Below are 13,801 nucleotides of genomic sequence, written 5' to 3'. Positions count from 1 at the left end.
TACATTTGTGTAGCTACCCACCCAGCAGGCTGCAGAAGGCAACCCAAGGTGCAGTGGAGCTTAACGGAAGCCCTTCCAATGTCACAGATGGTAAAGTGGTACTTTTCTCCTGGCCATGGAGTTTTAGTCTGGTCCAAACACAATGGACTGCATGCCCTCAGGCTTCACTGTAGTTTTACCTCAAAGTGGGCAATATTGACAGAGACTTTGAGCTAGTAACAAACGTTCTTCATCAGCCACCGTATTCAAATATGCCTCTTTGCTGTAAACCCTACACGTGGTATATTGCTAGATACCAGGACAAGATATATCAAAATGTCCCTCGATACAACATAGCAGGACAACTTTCTGTGCTTTGCTGCATGACACATGCAGAGGGCAGGAATGCCCCATATCTACTAAGATATAATGCAGCCCTGCTCACACCCTGCTCTTGTGCACTGAGTGCTGCCTAGCATCAAAGCAGAGATCTTTGCACCAAGGTGCAAGATTGTTTTTGTGCAGGAAGGCACACCTTCATGCACACAAACAATCCTTAGCTGAATTTTACTTTTTCCTCTTTCTACGTGTGCTGTAGAATGCAGCACCCATACAAAAAGGAAATTACATGGTGGCACAGGCCAGAGAAGCAATAAAATAGATAAAACCATTGTAATCTCAGGGAAATGGAATGGTTCAAACAGGGCATACCAGAGGATATTCTCCTTATTATTCCTCCGTTGGGGAGGCGTACCAATTTGAAGCATTCCCAGGTTTTCAAGTCTTTGTAAATCTAGGTATGTGCCAAAATCCATGGGTGGATGCATGGAAACGCCCATGGAATGCCTTACCAATGCAAAGTGATACAGGGCAGGGACTTAAGCTACCTTGTGTTACTCTGGATATACTTAGCCACACAGAGCCATGTAAAGTGGCTCTGCCTGGCTTAGTAACATTTACTTAAGCCCTCGCGTTGCCTCCTGCCACCTTGAGTGATGCAAGGGCAACATAAGAACCTAATAAATCTGACTCCAGGTATCCTGTCTTGTTTCACACTACTTCACTACAGAAAGCTTTTCTTTCCGCATCTCTAGGGGCCTTATTACATTTGCATCCCATGTGTAAACTCCTGTTTAATGCATAATTATGAGTGTGAAGATATGTAACGCATCTGATGATAATCAAGCCTGCTGAAGTTTACCAGGGGAAAACATACGGTTTTACTGGATCATCTCTCACCAACCTACGTCCGCACAAGGAATAAAGAAGCAGAGCGTCGAGCTCTGCCTGAATATAGCACCCTCCGGAGCCATTTTGTGTTTAGACCTAAGATGGGTTACTCTATACCTTGCTTCTATTACTCTGACCATAGGAAGCCCATCAAACAACCAGACCCTCTCAAGGCCACCACCGGCGTTGTCAAGCAAACATGGTATAAAGGCATAATCATAGGACAATAGTTGTTCACACATTACAAAGGGGTTATCCAATTTTCAAAGGGGAGCCAGAACTCATTACGTCTGTGTGTTGTCTCTCTGTCCATCTTAACTTTATACTTTACTGAAGCTAACCATTCTGCTTCATTCAGGGACTTAGCTTTAATCCAATATTTACAGATTTCTCTAAGGGCAAGCAATATTAAGTAAAAAATAAATGTTCTTGTGTTTTGCGATAGTGTTTCATAATTAACTGGAAGTCCAAAAAAGACAAGGGATATGCTTACCTGGATCAGTTCTCCAAGTATTAAAAATATTGTGTTTCCCACATCCTACCAAAAACCTCATAGTACCAGAAAATTCAAGGACATACATTCATCGTTACTTTTCTCTTCCCCACACTTAGGACATCTCGGCATAGTGCCTTTTGCAAATTTTGCCAGCTTATATGGCGTCCAATAGACCCTGTGGAGACAAAAAAGGTGGTTCGGCCTTAAATATGCAGCACATACTGTGGAGTATAGCATGTAACAAGATACTTGCCATAAGTCTAAGGACTGCATTCCCGGCAAGCTTTTTTCCCACAGTGTTGCTGGCAGAATAAAGTCTCCATATGAGCACTCCACTAAGCTCCAGTACCATCTTGCCACCTCTTTTCCACAGGATTCTTCCAATTTTCTTATGGATTCTAGTACATTAAATTGTCCTGCACCTAACCCATCCGTGATGCTCCAACTTTTAATTTGCAGGTATTTAAATTTTGACAGTTGCCCAACCACAATCTCCTGGGCCTCCTTTCAGGAGATCAGTACTCCATCAACCATCAATTGACCCCGGGTGTTTATCCCAGCTTCTTTGATCATTCTGGGGAGCCCTAGGAGTCCCAAACAGGGGCCAGACCACTGTAATAGCTTATATGGGAGTCTCTCCTGATTTTATACCAAGTTAATGCAAAACTTTGCAAAGTCTTTAGCCTTACTTTTTTTAAATAGTGAGAATCACCATATATATATATTTGACTTCCTGCTTACCCCCTTATACATCAGATAACATGGCTTTGAACATTCTCCCAATATCAGAGCTGTCTGGCTTACTTAATAGGCATTTTCCTCCTTTTAATAAAAAACACCCAAGCATAATAACACAAATCCGGGAGTCTTATCCCTCCATTGTGAAACTGCAGTCTATTATTTTTCCAGGCAATTCTCGTACCTTTCGACGCCCAGATGAAACTCGTTATTTTGGATTGAGATTTTGGGAGACAAACTTTCTCAAAAGCCAATGGAATATTTTGAAACAAAAACATAACTTTGGAAGGATTGCCATTTTCACAAGGTTTACTCTGCCGTAAATAGTTTGAGGAAGGTGAGACCAGCTAAATAAAAGTTTCCCTTTTCACCCTTTGGAAGTTCTTTTCGGGGATGTGTTCTATTTTCTGCACAATTTGAATTCCTAGATATCCCATCTCTTCCTTTACACAGCTTAATGGCGAGTCCATATTCCACTTTAACACAACTATTTTGTTTTCATTGATTTCATACACGGAAATCCTTCCAAACTAGGCTACCAGGTCGTACACTATTGACAGTGCAGTATATCTGAGATATAAACTACTAGATCGTCTGTGTAGTTTTTTCTCCCACTCATGAAATCTAAAAGGTTGTATACTCTCATGGTGCCTTATCTTTCCAGCTAGTGGCTCAATGTACAAATTTAAAAGTAGGGGAGACAATGGGCACCTCTGCCTGGTTCCCCTATAGATGTTTAAGCTATTAGAGATGTTACCATTCACCAAAGCCCTGGCAATACGATTCTTATATAAAAGAGCTATTGCCCTACAGAAATTTCCCCCCAAATTAGAAAGCTGTAAAATTTCCAGATGGTAAGGCCAATTAACCTGATCAAATGCTTTGGTCTCATCTACCGTAATAACTGCTAGTGGTATTTCGAATGTAGTTGCTATGCCCGCAGCACCAATTAAGTTATAGGTTAATTCCTTCATGCCGCTACAGCCCACAAAGCCCTTCTTTTCCTCATGTAGGAACATATCTAGTGCTCCACTCAGTCTATCTGCTAATAACTACGTAATGATCTTGTAATCTGAGTTAAGAAGCGAGATAGCCCTGTAAGAGTCACAGCGGTTAGGTGGTTTATCTTCCTTGAGGATCAGAGTGACATTGACGTCATTCCAAGGTTCAGGGATCTTCTTACCCCCTTCAAAAATCTCAGTAAACAATTGAACCAATACTGGTACAAGTAATTTCTCTAGTTTTTTTGTGCATCTCTACCTGGATGCCATCTGGTCCTGCTGCCTTATTCCCTTTACCGGTTTTAATAACATTTCTAATCTCCAAGTCTAGAATTGACCTATTCACCTCTTCCCTTTGGGATTCAGCTAAAAAACTCTACGTTCAACAATAAAAAATATGGTCACCAATCACAAATCGATTATTTTTTGATTGATCAAGCTATAAAGGGCCGTGTTAAGGATATAAGTCAAGTGGGATCTCATTTGTCGGATCACTCTGCCATCTCTCTATGTTTGGCTCCACCAAACACAGTGCACCAAAGAAGGTGGACCTTTGACCGTACCTTGTTGGCCAATGAGGCGACAATGGAAAAATTGGGGGTGGAATCTCAATGTTTTTTTTAGCAGAACTTGGATAGTGGCCCATTAGGTATAGTTTGGGATTCTTATAAGGCCTTTTTAAGAGGGAGGATAACATCTATCCAGTCCCATAAAAATAAGCAACGGAGGACTGAAATTCTTATCATTGAATATCAGATTAAGCAGGTAGAACATAAGATTCAGGAAAAAGAAATAATGCAGGAGTCCGGGTTTGCTGCTATCGATGTCCTTAAAGTTGAGTTAGCAGGCATTTTGGAAAGAAGGGTGCAGGAGAGTTGGCAAGTGAGCAGGTTGACCCATTTTAGCTAGGGTGAAGGTTGTGGCAAGCTACTCACTTGGAAGATAAAACACGATCAAGTAAAAAACATTATTAAGGAACTGTAGTTGGATGGGTCAGCAGACCTAGCTAGGTCAAGGGAAGATATGGAAGAGGCTTTGATCAATCATTTCGGGGAAGTGTACTCTGAAAATTCCCCATAAGATGTTTGAATCCCAAAGGTTTTTACTGTATCATGTGGATTTAGGTGTGTTAGAAAGCAACCCAAGGTGCAGTGGAGCTTAACGGAAGCCCTTCCAATGTCACAGATGGTAGAGTGGTACTTTTCTCCTGGCCATGGAGTTTTAGTCTGGTCCAAACACAATGGACTGCATGCCCTCAGGCTTCACTGTAGTTTTACCTCAAAGTGGGCAATATTGACAGAGACTTTGAGCTAGTAATAAACGTTCTTCATCAGCCACCGTATTCAAATATGCCTCTTTGCTGTAAACCCTACACGTGGTATATTGCTAGATACCAGGACAAGATATATCAAAATGTCCCTCAATACAACATAGCAAGACAAGTTTCTGTGCTTTGCTGCATGACACATGCAGAGGGCAGGAATGCCCCATATCTACTAAGATATAATGCAGCCCTGCTCACACCCTGCTCTTGTGCACTGAGTGCTGCCTAGCATCAAAGCAGAGATCTTTGCACCAAGGTGCAAGATTGTTTTTGTGCAGGAAGGCACACCTTCATGCACACAAACAATCCTTAGCTGAATTTTACTTTTTCCTCTTTCTACGTGTGCTGTAGAATGCAGCATCCATACAAAAAGGAAATTACATGGTGGCACAGGCCAGAGAAGCAATAAAATAGATAAAACCATTGTAATCTCAGGGAAATGGAATGGTTCAAACAACAGGGCATACCAGAGGATATTCTCCTTATTATTCCTCTGTTGGGGAGGCGTACCAATTTGAAGCATTCCCAGGTTTTCAAGTTTTTGTAAATCTAGGTATGTGCCAAAATCCATGGGTGGATGCATGGAAACGCCCATGGAATGCCTTACCAATGTAAAGTAATACAGGGCAGGGACTTAAGCTACCTTGTGTCACTCTGGATATACTAAGCCACACAGAGCCATCCAATTTTCAAAGCGGAGCCAGAACTCATTACGTCTGTGTGTTGTCTCTCTGTCCTTCTTAACTTTATACTTTACAGAAGCTAACCATTCTGCTTCATTCAGGGACTTAGCTTTAATCCAATATTTACAGATTTCTCTAAGGGCAAGCAATATTAAGTAAAAAAGTAAATGTTCTTGTGTTTTGCGATAGTGTTTCATAATTAACTGGAAGTCCAAAAAAGACAAGGGATATGCTTACCTGGATCAGTTCTCCAAGTATTAAAAATATTGTGTTTCCCACATCCTACCAAAAACCTCATAGTACCAGAAAATTCAAGGACATACATTCATCGTTACTTTTCTCTTCCCCACACTTAGGACATCTCGGCATAGTGCCTTTTGCAAATTTTGCCAGCTTATATGGCGTCCAATAGACCCTGTGGAGACAAAAAAGGTGGTTCGGCCGTAAATATGCAGCACATACTGTGGAGTATAGCATGTAACAAGATACTTGCCATAAGTCTAAGGACTGCATTCCCAGCAAGCTTTTTTCCCACAGTGTTGCTGGCAGAATAAAGTCTCCATATGAGCACTCCACTAAGCTCCAGTACCATCTTGCCACCTCTTTTCCACAGGATTCTTCCAATTTTCTTATGGATTCTAGTACATTAAATTGTCCTGCACCTAACCCATCCGTGATGCTCCAACTTTTAATTTGCAGGTATTTAAATTTTGACAGTTGCCCAACCACAATCTCCTGGGCCTCCTCTCAGGAGATCAGTACTCCATCAACCATCAATTGACCCCGGGTGTTTATCCCAGCTTCTTTGATCATTCTGAGGAGCCCTAGGAGTCCCAAACAGGGGCCAGACCACTGTAATAGCTTATATGGGAGTCTCTCCTGATTTTATACCAAGTTAATGCAAAACTTTGCAAAGTCTTTAGCCTTACTTTTTTAAAATAGTGAGAATCACCATATATATATATTTGACTTCCTGCTTACCCCCTTATACATCAGATAACATGGCTTTGAACATTCTCCCAATATCAGAGCTGTCTGGCTTACTTAATAAGCATTTTCCACCTTTTAATAAAAAACACCCAAGCATAATAACACAAATCCGGGAGTCTTATCCCTCCATTATGAAACTGCAGTCTATTATTTTTCCAGGCAATTCTCGTACCTTTCGACGCCCAGATGAAACTCGTTATTTTAGATTGAGATTTTGGGAGACAAACTTTCTCAAAAGCCAATGGAATATTTTGAAACAAAAACATAACTTTGGAAGGATTGCCATTTTCACAAGGTTTACTCTGCCGTAAATAGTTTGAGGAAGGTGAGACCAGCTAAATAAAAGTTTCCCTTTTCACCCTTTGGAAGTTCTTTTCGGGGATGTGTTCTATTTTCTGCACAATTTGAATTCCTAGATATCCCATCTCTTCCTTTACACAGCTTAATGGCGAGTCCATATTCCACTTTAACACAACTATTTTGTTTTCATTGATTTCATACACAGAAATCCTTCCAAACTAGGCTACCAGGTCGTACACTATTGACAGTGCAGTATATCTGAGATATAAACTACTAGATCGTCTGTGTAGTTTTTTCTCCCACTCATGAAATCTAAAAGGTTGTATACTCTCATGGTGCCTTATATTTCCAGCTAGTGGCTCAATGTACAAATTTAAAAGTAGGGGAGACAATGGGCACCCCTGCCTGGTTCCCCTATAGATGTTAAAGCTATTAGAGATGTTACCATTCACCAAAGCCCTGGCAATACGATTCTTATATAAAAGAGCTATTGCCCTACAGAAATTTCCCCCCAAATTAGAAAGCTGTAAAATTTCCAGCAGGTAACGCCAATTAACCTGATCAAATGCTTTGGTCTCATCTACCGTAATAACTGCTAGTGGTATTTCGAATGTAGTTGCTATGCCCGCAGCACCAATTAAGTTATAGGTTAATTCCTTCATGCCGCTACAGCCCACAAAGCCCTTCTGTTCCTCATGTAGCAACATGTCTAGTGCTCCACTCAGTCTATCTGCTAATAACTACGTAATGATCTTGTAATCTGAGTTAAGAAGTGAGATAGCCCTGTAAGAGTCACAGCGGTTAGGTGGTTTATCTTCCTTGAGGATCAGAGTGACAGTGACGTCATTCCAAGGTTCAGGGATCTTCTTACCCCCTTCTAAAATCTCAGTAAACAATTGAACCAATACTGGTACAAGTAATTTCTCTAGTTTTTTTGTGCATCTCTACCTGGATGCCATCTGGTCCTGCTGCCTTATTCCCTTTACCGATTTTAATAACATTTCTAATCTCCAAGTCTAGAATTGACCTATTCACCTCTTCCCTTTGGGATTCAGCTAAAAAACTCTATGTTCAACAATAAAAAATATGGTCACCAATCACAAATCGATTATTTTTTGATTGATCAAGCTATAAAGGGCCGTGTTAAGGATATAAGTTGAATGGGATCTCATTTGTCGGATCACTCTGCCATCTCTCTATGTTTGGCTCCACCAAACACAGTGCACCAAAGAAGGTGGACCTTTGACCGTACCTTGTTGGCCAATGAGGCGACAATGGAAAAATTGGGGGTGGAATCTCAATGTTTTTTTTAGCAGAACTTGGATAGTGGCCCATTAGGTATAGTTTGGGATTCTTATAAGGCCTTTTTAAGAGGGAGGATAACATCTATCCAGTCCCATAAAAATAAGCAACGGAGGACTGAAATTCTTATCATTGAATATCAGATTAAGCAGGTAGAACATAAGATTCAGGAAAAAGAAATAATGCAGGAGTCCGGGTTTGCTGCTATCGATGTCCTTAAAGTTGAGTTAGCAGGCATTTTGGAAAGAAGGGTGCAGGAGAGTTGGCAAGCGAGCAGGTTGACCCATTTTAGCTAGGGTGAAGGTTGTGGCAAGCTACTCACTTGGAAGATAAAACATGATCAAGTAAAAAACATTATCAAGGAACTGTAGTTGGATGGGTCAGCAGACCTAGCTAGGTCAAGGGAAGATATAGAAGAGGCTTTGATCAATCATTTCGGGGAAGTGTACTCTGAAAATTCCCCATAAGATGTTTGAATCCCAAAGGTTTTTACTGTATCATGTGGATTTAGGTGTGTTAAACACCAAAATCAGCATGTTATTCCCAATAAACTCATAATAGGTGTTATTGATGGCACCCGATAAATAATATACCCCATGCTATTGTTATTTTTCCTGGTTATAAATAACACCTTAGCTCATAATCAGGTCCTTTGAGCCTGATTACGAGTTGAGGTAATATTTAATGCCCCTGATCAGTCATCATTCCATGTGGGACCTTATTAATTGAGTGTGATAAATAACATCTATTTTATCAGTAATAACATGCAGATTTTTGTGTTTAATGCACCAAAGTTTGCATGATATGGTAAACACCATGTTAACGAATATTGGATATTTAACGAGTTTGATATTATCTGATGATTTAAATAAAACCAAACTCATAATTTTGCTTCTTGAGTAAACAGGGATGTATGTAAAGGGTGGAACTTAATGAGCCACTCATTGGACCACATGTAGGTAGCTTAATACCGGTCGGTAACGGCCGAACATCGGTAAATTTCCCGTTACCGACTGGTATTTAGCTTTTTCTAATGTTGGAGCCTGGATTTAAGGATTCGGTAATTTACCAAATCGGTAATTTAAGGAATCAGTAAAATACTGAATTCTTAAAATACCGAATCGGTAAATGACTGAATCCTCAAATCCTACGTAGGGAGCACTCAAGTGAGTGCATTTTTGATTTAAGGATTCGGTATTTACCACCAACTACAAGTTACAGTTAAAAAAGCAATTTTGTGCTTTTTCAAAAGTGGCATGTGGCAGACAAACATGTCCTTAGGGCATGTATGTGCGCCACATGTGCACAAATGCAAGATTCAGGGGTGCAACAGGGTGTCAATGTGACACCCTGCCACCCTTGAATATGCTCCCCCTATTACCGATTCAGTATTTACTGAATCAGTAATAGTGAATGGCTTCCCTCCAGGCCCATAGGAATGAATGGAAATGACCGAATCGGTAAATACCGAATTGGTAATACCGTGTATTTCCGAATCTGTCAAATTTACCGAATTTCTACCCACATACTATTTACCGATTCTTAAATACCGAATTGGTAAAATTCGGTATATAGAGATTACCTACATATGGCCCAAAGTTTGGCGCTCGGACGGGATCTAATCTACTGAGCACTGCATGATGTTGGCATAACATTAGACTAACTTCACCACCTAATCTCTGCATTACAACCTCTTAATACCAAATGATTAACCATGGTTTCCCTGCCCGTCTAAACTCAACATACCCCTTGGAATGTCAACACTATCCCAAGTTGTTAACATCAGCCATCTTTGAAAGAGGTGGTCTCCCAGTTCGTTTCTTCATCGCCTTCTCACTGGTACAATGTCGACAGACTATGCACTGTACAAATTACGTTTTTCATTTTGTTTCAGTGCTATCACCCAACAGCACACAGAACGGTGTCATCTGCCGATCTTGCATAGATGAATCTTCCACTTACTGTACTAGTTCAGAAACCATGATGTGTACTGGAGCAGAGACAGAGTGCATTAGTTTTTCCTTCCCAACAACCTCCGGTAAGCCTCTCTGTTCATTTACATGACTTTTACTCAACTATTAATTTTAATGTTGGGGGTCACTTCAATTTTTTGGGGGGTGGGTGGGTTAACTCCATTTCCTTTTCGAACATGTGATTTTGGTATTTCCGACCCATTAGGAGTCACTAATGAAACTCAAAAGAGGTGCATACATTAGAAATACCGATTTCCTAATTGTCATTGCTTCCTACTCTTTGTGCATCTGACCCATACCCCTTTACTCCATAACAAAAACCATACATTTACTCCTGACAAATGCAGGAGTAAATCCCTTCATAGCATGGAAAGCAAAGGGACAGCCTTAAATTTGGTCAGAGTGAAATGGAAAGAGTTTCTCCATGGTGAAAAATATTTTCCATGTGGAAGAAAAGAATTGGCATCTCTGTATGAGCTCACTTGGAAAAGTTTTTTGTGAACAAAATTACATATGCATCTACTCTGTTAAAATGAAATTCACAAACTATTTCCAGTGCCTTTGGAACACTCCAGCTGTTGTAAGACGTGGCCCTCTTTCTTGGAATGTTTGTGGTTCCTAAAAGTAATGTCTGAACTCTTGAAAGGTGGTAGAATATCATGTTTCGACCCTCACTAGGAGGGTCTTCCCATGGTAACAGGAGTTAAAGCAGCTGAAATCTCTGGGAAAAACATTGCCACAGAATGAGATATATTCAGGGGAAGGAGATGCGGTGAACCAAATCCTCAGTTATGCCCATGTCACTGAGGACCATCAGGGTTCAGAAATGACTGGCTTGTTTGTTATGCCTCTGAGGATTCTGTACCAGGTGGTGACAGTAACTCCAGCGACCTGAATTACTGGTCCCATTACCCAGGCCCTCATAATTGTGAACTCTTGTGCAATGCTGTTGCTTATGCAGAAGGTTCACAAAGGTGAGCTTGCAGGGAAAAAACTCTTCACATATTATCCACCTTGTCTGGGTTGCATGTCTTATCTTGCTCTTCCTTCATGTGCTGGTCCCTCCTTCAAATCCCACCTTCTCAACTTTCTTACTTTTTTCATCTCTCCGCAGGCCCTCAGACCACTAATGCTGCTGTGCGTGGCTGTGCGACTCCAAGTTATTGTGATATGGCAAACACCTCAGTATCATCTCAACAAAGAACCGTAACAAATTATGTGGCCTGCACGGACAGCAGCATCCGCCTTCAGCCGGGCATCCTTCAGTCAGCCATCTTTGGGATCTTTCTGATCAAAGTCTTTGTTTGATTACTCCTGCAGCCGGTAGATTGCAGTCTCTCGTCCTTGTTGCAATGGCAAGCGTGCCGCAATATATGCTCACAGGTCTAGCACTGTAGTGAGTGCTCAGAATGTTTGGAGGAATATTAAGCAGCGATTTGTATGATTTTCTTGACAGATCTCTCACTCCTTTCCAAATGTCAGTGTCAGGATGGGCTTATGCTAAAGGCAACAGAGACTGAGGGCAACTCTAAAAATGATCAGGTCCTGACAAGCCAAAGGACCTCCTTCCTTACCCTACTAGCTCTTTTAACTGCTAAAATGTGTGAATGACCCATTGGATTGCCTTCACAATGCAAAGTTCATCAACAGCTCATCCAAGGGATTTAACCAGTAAATGCTTCTGGTGCAAGCATAAAACACATTTTCTTTTGAAGAAATAAAGTCGGTACACTTTGCATCTCTAGTTTCAGGGTGCATGTTAATTCATAATTTTTTTTCATTTTTGGGACCCTTACTCATAGTGGAGTCGGCTCAACCTTATTTCAAGGAGCTCTTTCATGCTGTATATAGTAGACTATTTTAATCCTCTCCAGGGTATAACCCACAGGTCTTTATTTATTGTGGGTTACCCTGATAAAGGTTAATAGCAATGGTACAAGCCTTTACCAAAGTGGAGGTTTTGAGTTATCACCCTAGCATCCTTGGTCTACATGTTATGGCCAAAGAATTAGCCCCAGTGGGTCAATAGAACTTTGTCAGAATCACAACAATCTCTAAACATTATCTTTTCAGAATCCAATAGCGATTCACAATTAGTGAAGTCATGTTTAACAACACAACATTAATACACTCATACACACTTACATACATTTATTAGAATACTCATTTGTCCTCCTAAAAAAAGTCATGTATAAGGTGCGTGGTGGGACCAACTTTGTAGTCAAATAATCTTCAAGAGTCCTAAGTCGCAATCTCACCTATTTGGTATTACACCAACCCCCCAATATAAAGATTCCCTTTGGAATCTTTAAGATATGTGAAAAAGTGGCACAAATTTGTCATGGATAACTTTTGTGGAAAAAATATATGAAGGCTTAATGGAGATGAGCCCCAAACATGAAAAAGGAAAGGGCTCAGCACTAGGGCGGGAAGAGTATCAGCAGCAAAGGGGTTAAAAAAGGAGGTGGTTGCACTAAATGCTGTTTGTGAGGGTCATTTAGAAGATCACTTTTGCCACATTAACCACATTGCTGCGGCAGTAATTTTTCCGCTGTGCGGCAATTTACAAAAACCCGCGTTGCATGACGAGCTCAGCTCGTCATCAGCACACGACCACCGTGGATGATGATGAGCTGAGCTCGTCATCAGCAGCGAAGGGGTTAAGGACAACTAGACACACATGCACAGAACATTGTCTATAATATACAGTGGCCAGGAGTCTGTTAGGTACACTTCTCGTCAAAAGTCCAATCCACAGGAAAATATGACTGTCCCTAGCTCCTGTTCTTACTGATGGTTGTGTTCTTACATTGATTGTTGCATATTAGTGACCTACATAACACACCTGGTGTGTGATATTGGTGTTTATCTTTATAGAGGGGAAGAGGGGTTTCATTAAAGAAATGTTAACTTTTATCATGGGTCCGCTTGACTACGTGTCAAAATGTGATTTTACTAAAGGGTGTGGTGTTGGTGCATGTATTCATTGAGTTACACAGGAGGAAAGAGTAAAAGCTTGAGAGTTTCCAAGTTCAAACTCTCACCCAGACCTCCAAAAGTTATGTTATTGGTGTTTTTATAGTGTTCTAATGACTGATGAGAATATCCAGGCACTCTGTAGCCAGTAATAATAATAATAAAGACATTTATAGAGCGCCATGGTCACACAGTGTGTGAGGCCAGCCCTGGAGGGCTTGCTCAAAGAGTCAAGTCTTCAGATTCTTGTAAAACTCAAAAGAGTAGGCTCTGGTGTGCGGGAGGTTGAGCCAGGCTTTAGGAGCCAGGTATGGGAAGGTGAAACCTCCTGCTGTGCTTTTGTGTATGCATGGAGCGTGTCTTAGTGACAGACAGACAGCAGAGGAAAGGTGGTGGAAATTATTGCAGCTATTCAGGTAGGCATTGTCTGTATTGTAGAGTGCTTTGTAGGTGTGTGTGATGAGTTTGAAGTGTGTGCTCTTGTGTATACGGAGCCAGTGGTGTTCCCTAAGGTGTGTTGCGATGTAGTCTCAACGTGGGATGTTGAGGATTAGTCTGGCTGCTGTTCTTTAGATGACCTGCAGTCTGCTTGTGAGCTGGTTGATTATCCTTTCATACATAATTTTCCCATAGTCTGGTTTGCACATGAAGGGAACCTGGTTATTCGTTTTCCTGTTGTTTTCTGGTAGTCACTTGAAGATTTTCATTAGCATCCTTAGGATGTTGAAGCAGGACGAGGCAAGTGCGATGACTTAGATGTCCATGTTCAGTTTGTTATCTATGATGACTCTGTTTCTCGCTAGTGAAGA

The 13,801-nt window shown here is 41.0% G+C and overlaps 1 protein-coding gene across 5 annotated transcripts in view; it reads left to right on the top strand.

Annotated features, from left to right (window-relative positions):
- LOC147701006 (phospholipase A2 inhibitor and Ly6/PLAUR domain-containing protein-like) overlaps nt 1–12,932 on the top strand; it is a 268,517-nt gene extending 255,585 nt beyond the window's left edge. For all 5 annotated transcript variants that reach the window (XM_086929829.1, XM_086929828.1, XM_086929827.1 and 2 more), the window contains exons 4-5: nt 9,938–10,081; nt 11,131–12,932. In XM_086929829.1, coding sequence (XP_086785955.1) covers nt 9,938–10,081; nt 11,131–11,324 — 338 coding nt within the window. In that variant the 3' untranslated portion in view covers nt 11,325–12,932. The remainder of the gene's footprint in view (nt 1–9,937; nt 10,082–11,130) is intronic.
- The last annotated feature ends 869 nt before the right edge of the window (nt 12,933–13,801 follow it).

The sequence above is a fragment of the Lissotriton vulgaris genome, chromosome 7, assembly GCF_964263255.1.
Source record: "Lissotriton vulgaris chromosome 7, aLisVul1.2, whole genome shotgun sequence".
Classification (NCBI taxonomy): Eukaryota; Metazoa; Chordata; class Amphibia; order Caudata; family Salamandridae; genus Lissotriton; species Lissotriton vulgaris.
Note: the sequence above shows the minus strand (reverse complement) of the source record. Positions and strands in the feature narration are given on the sequence as shown.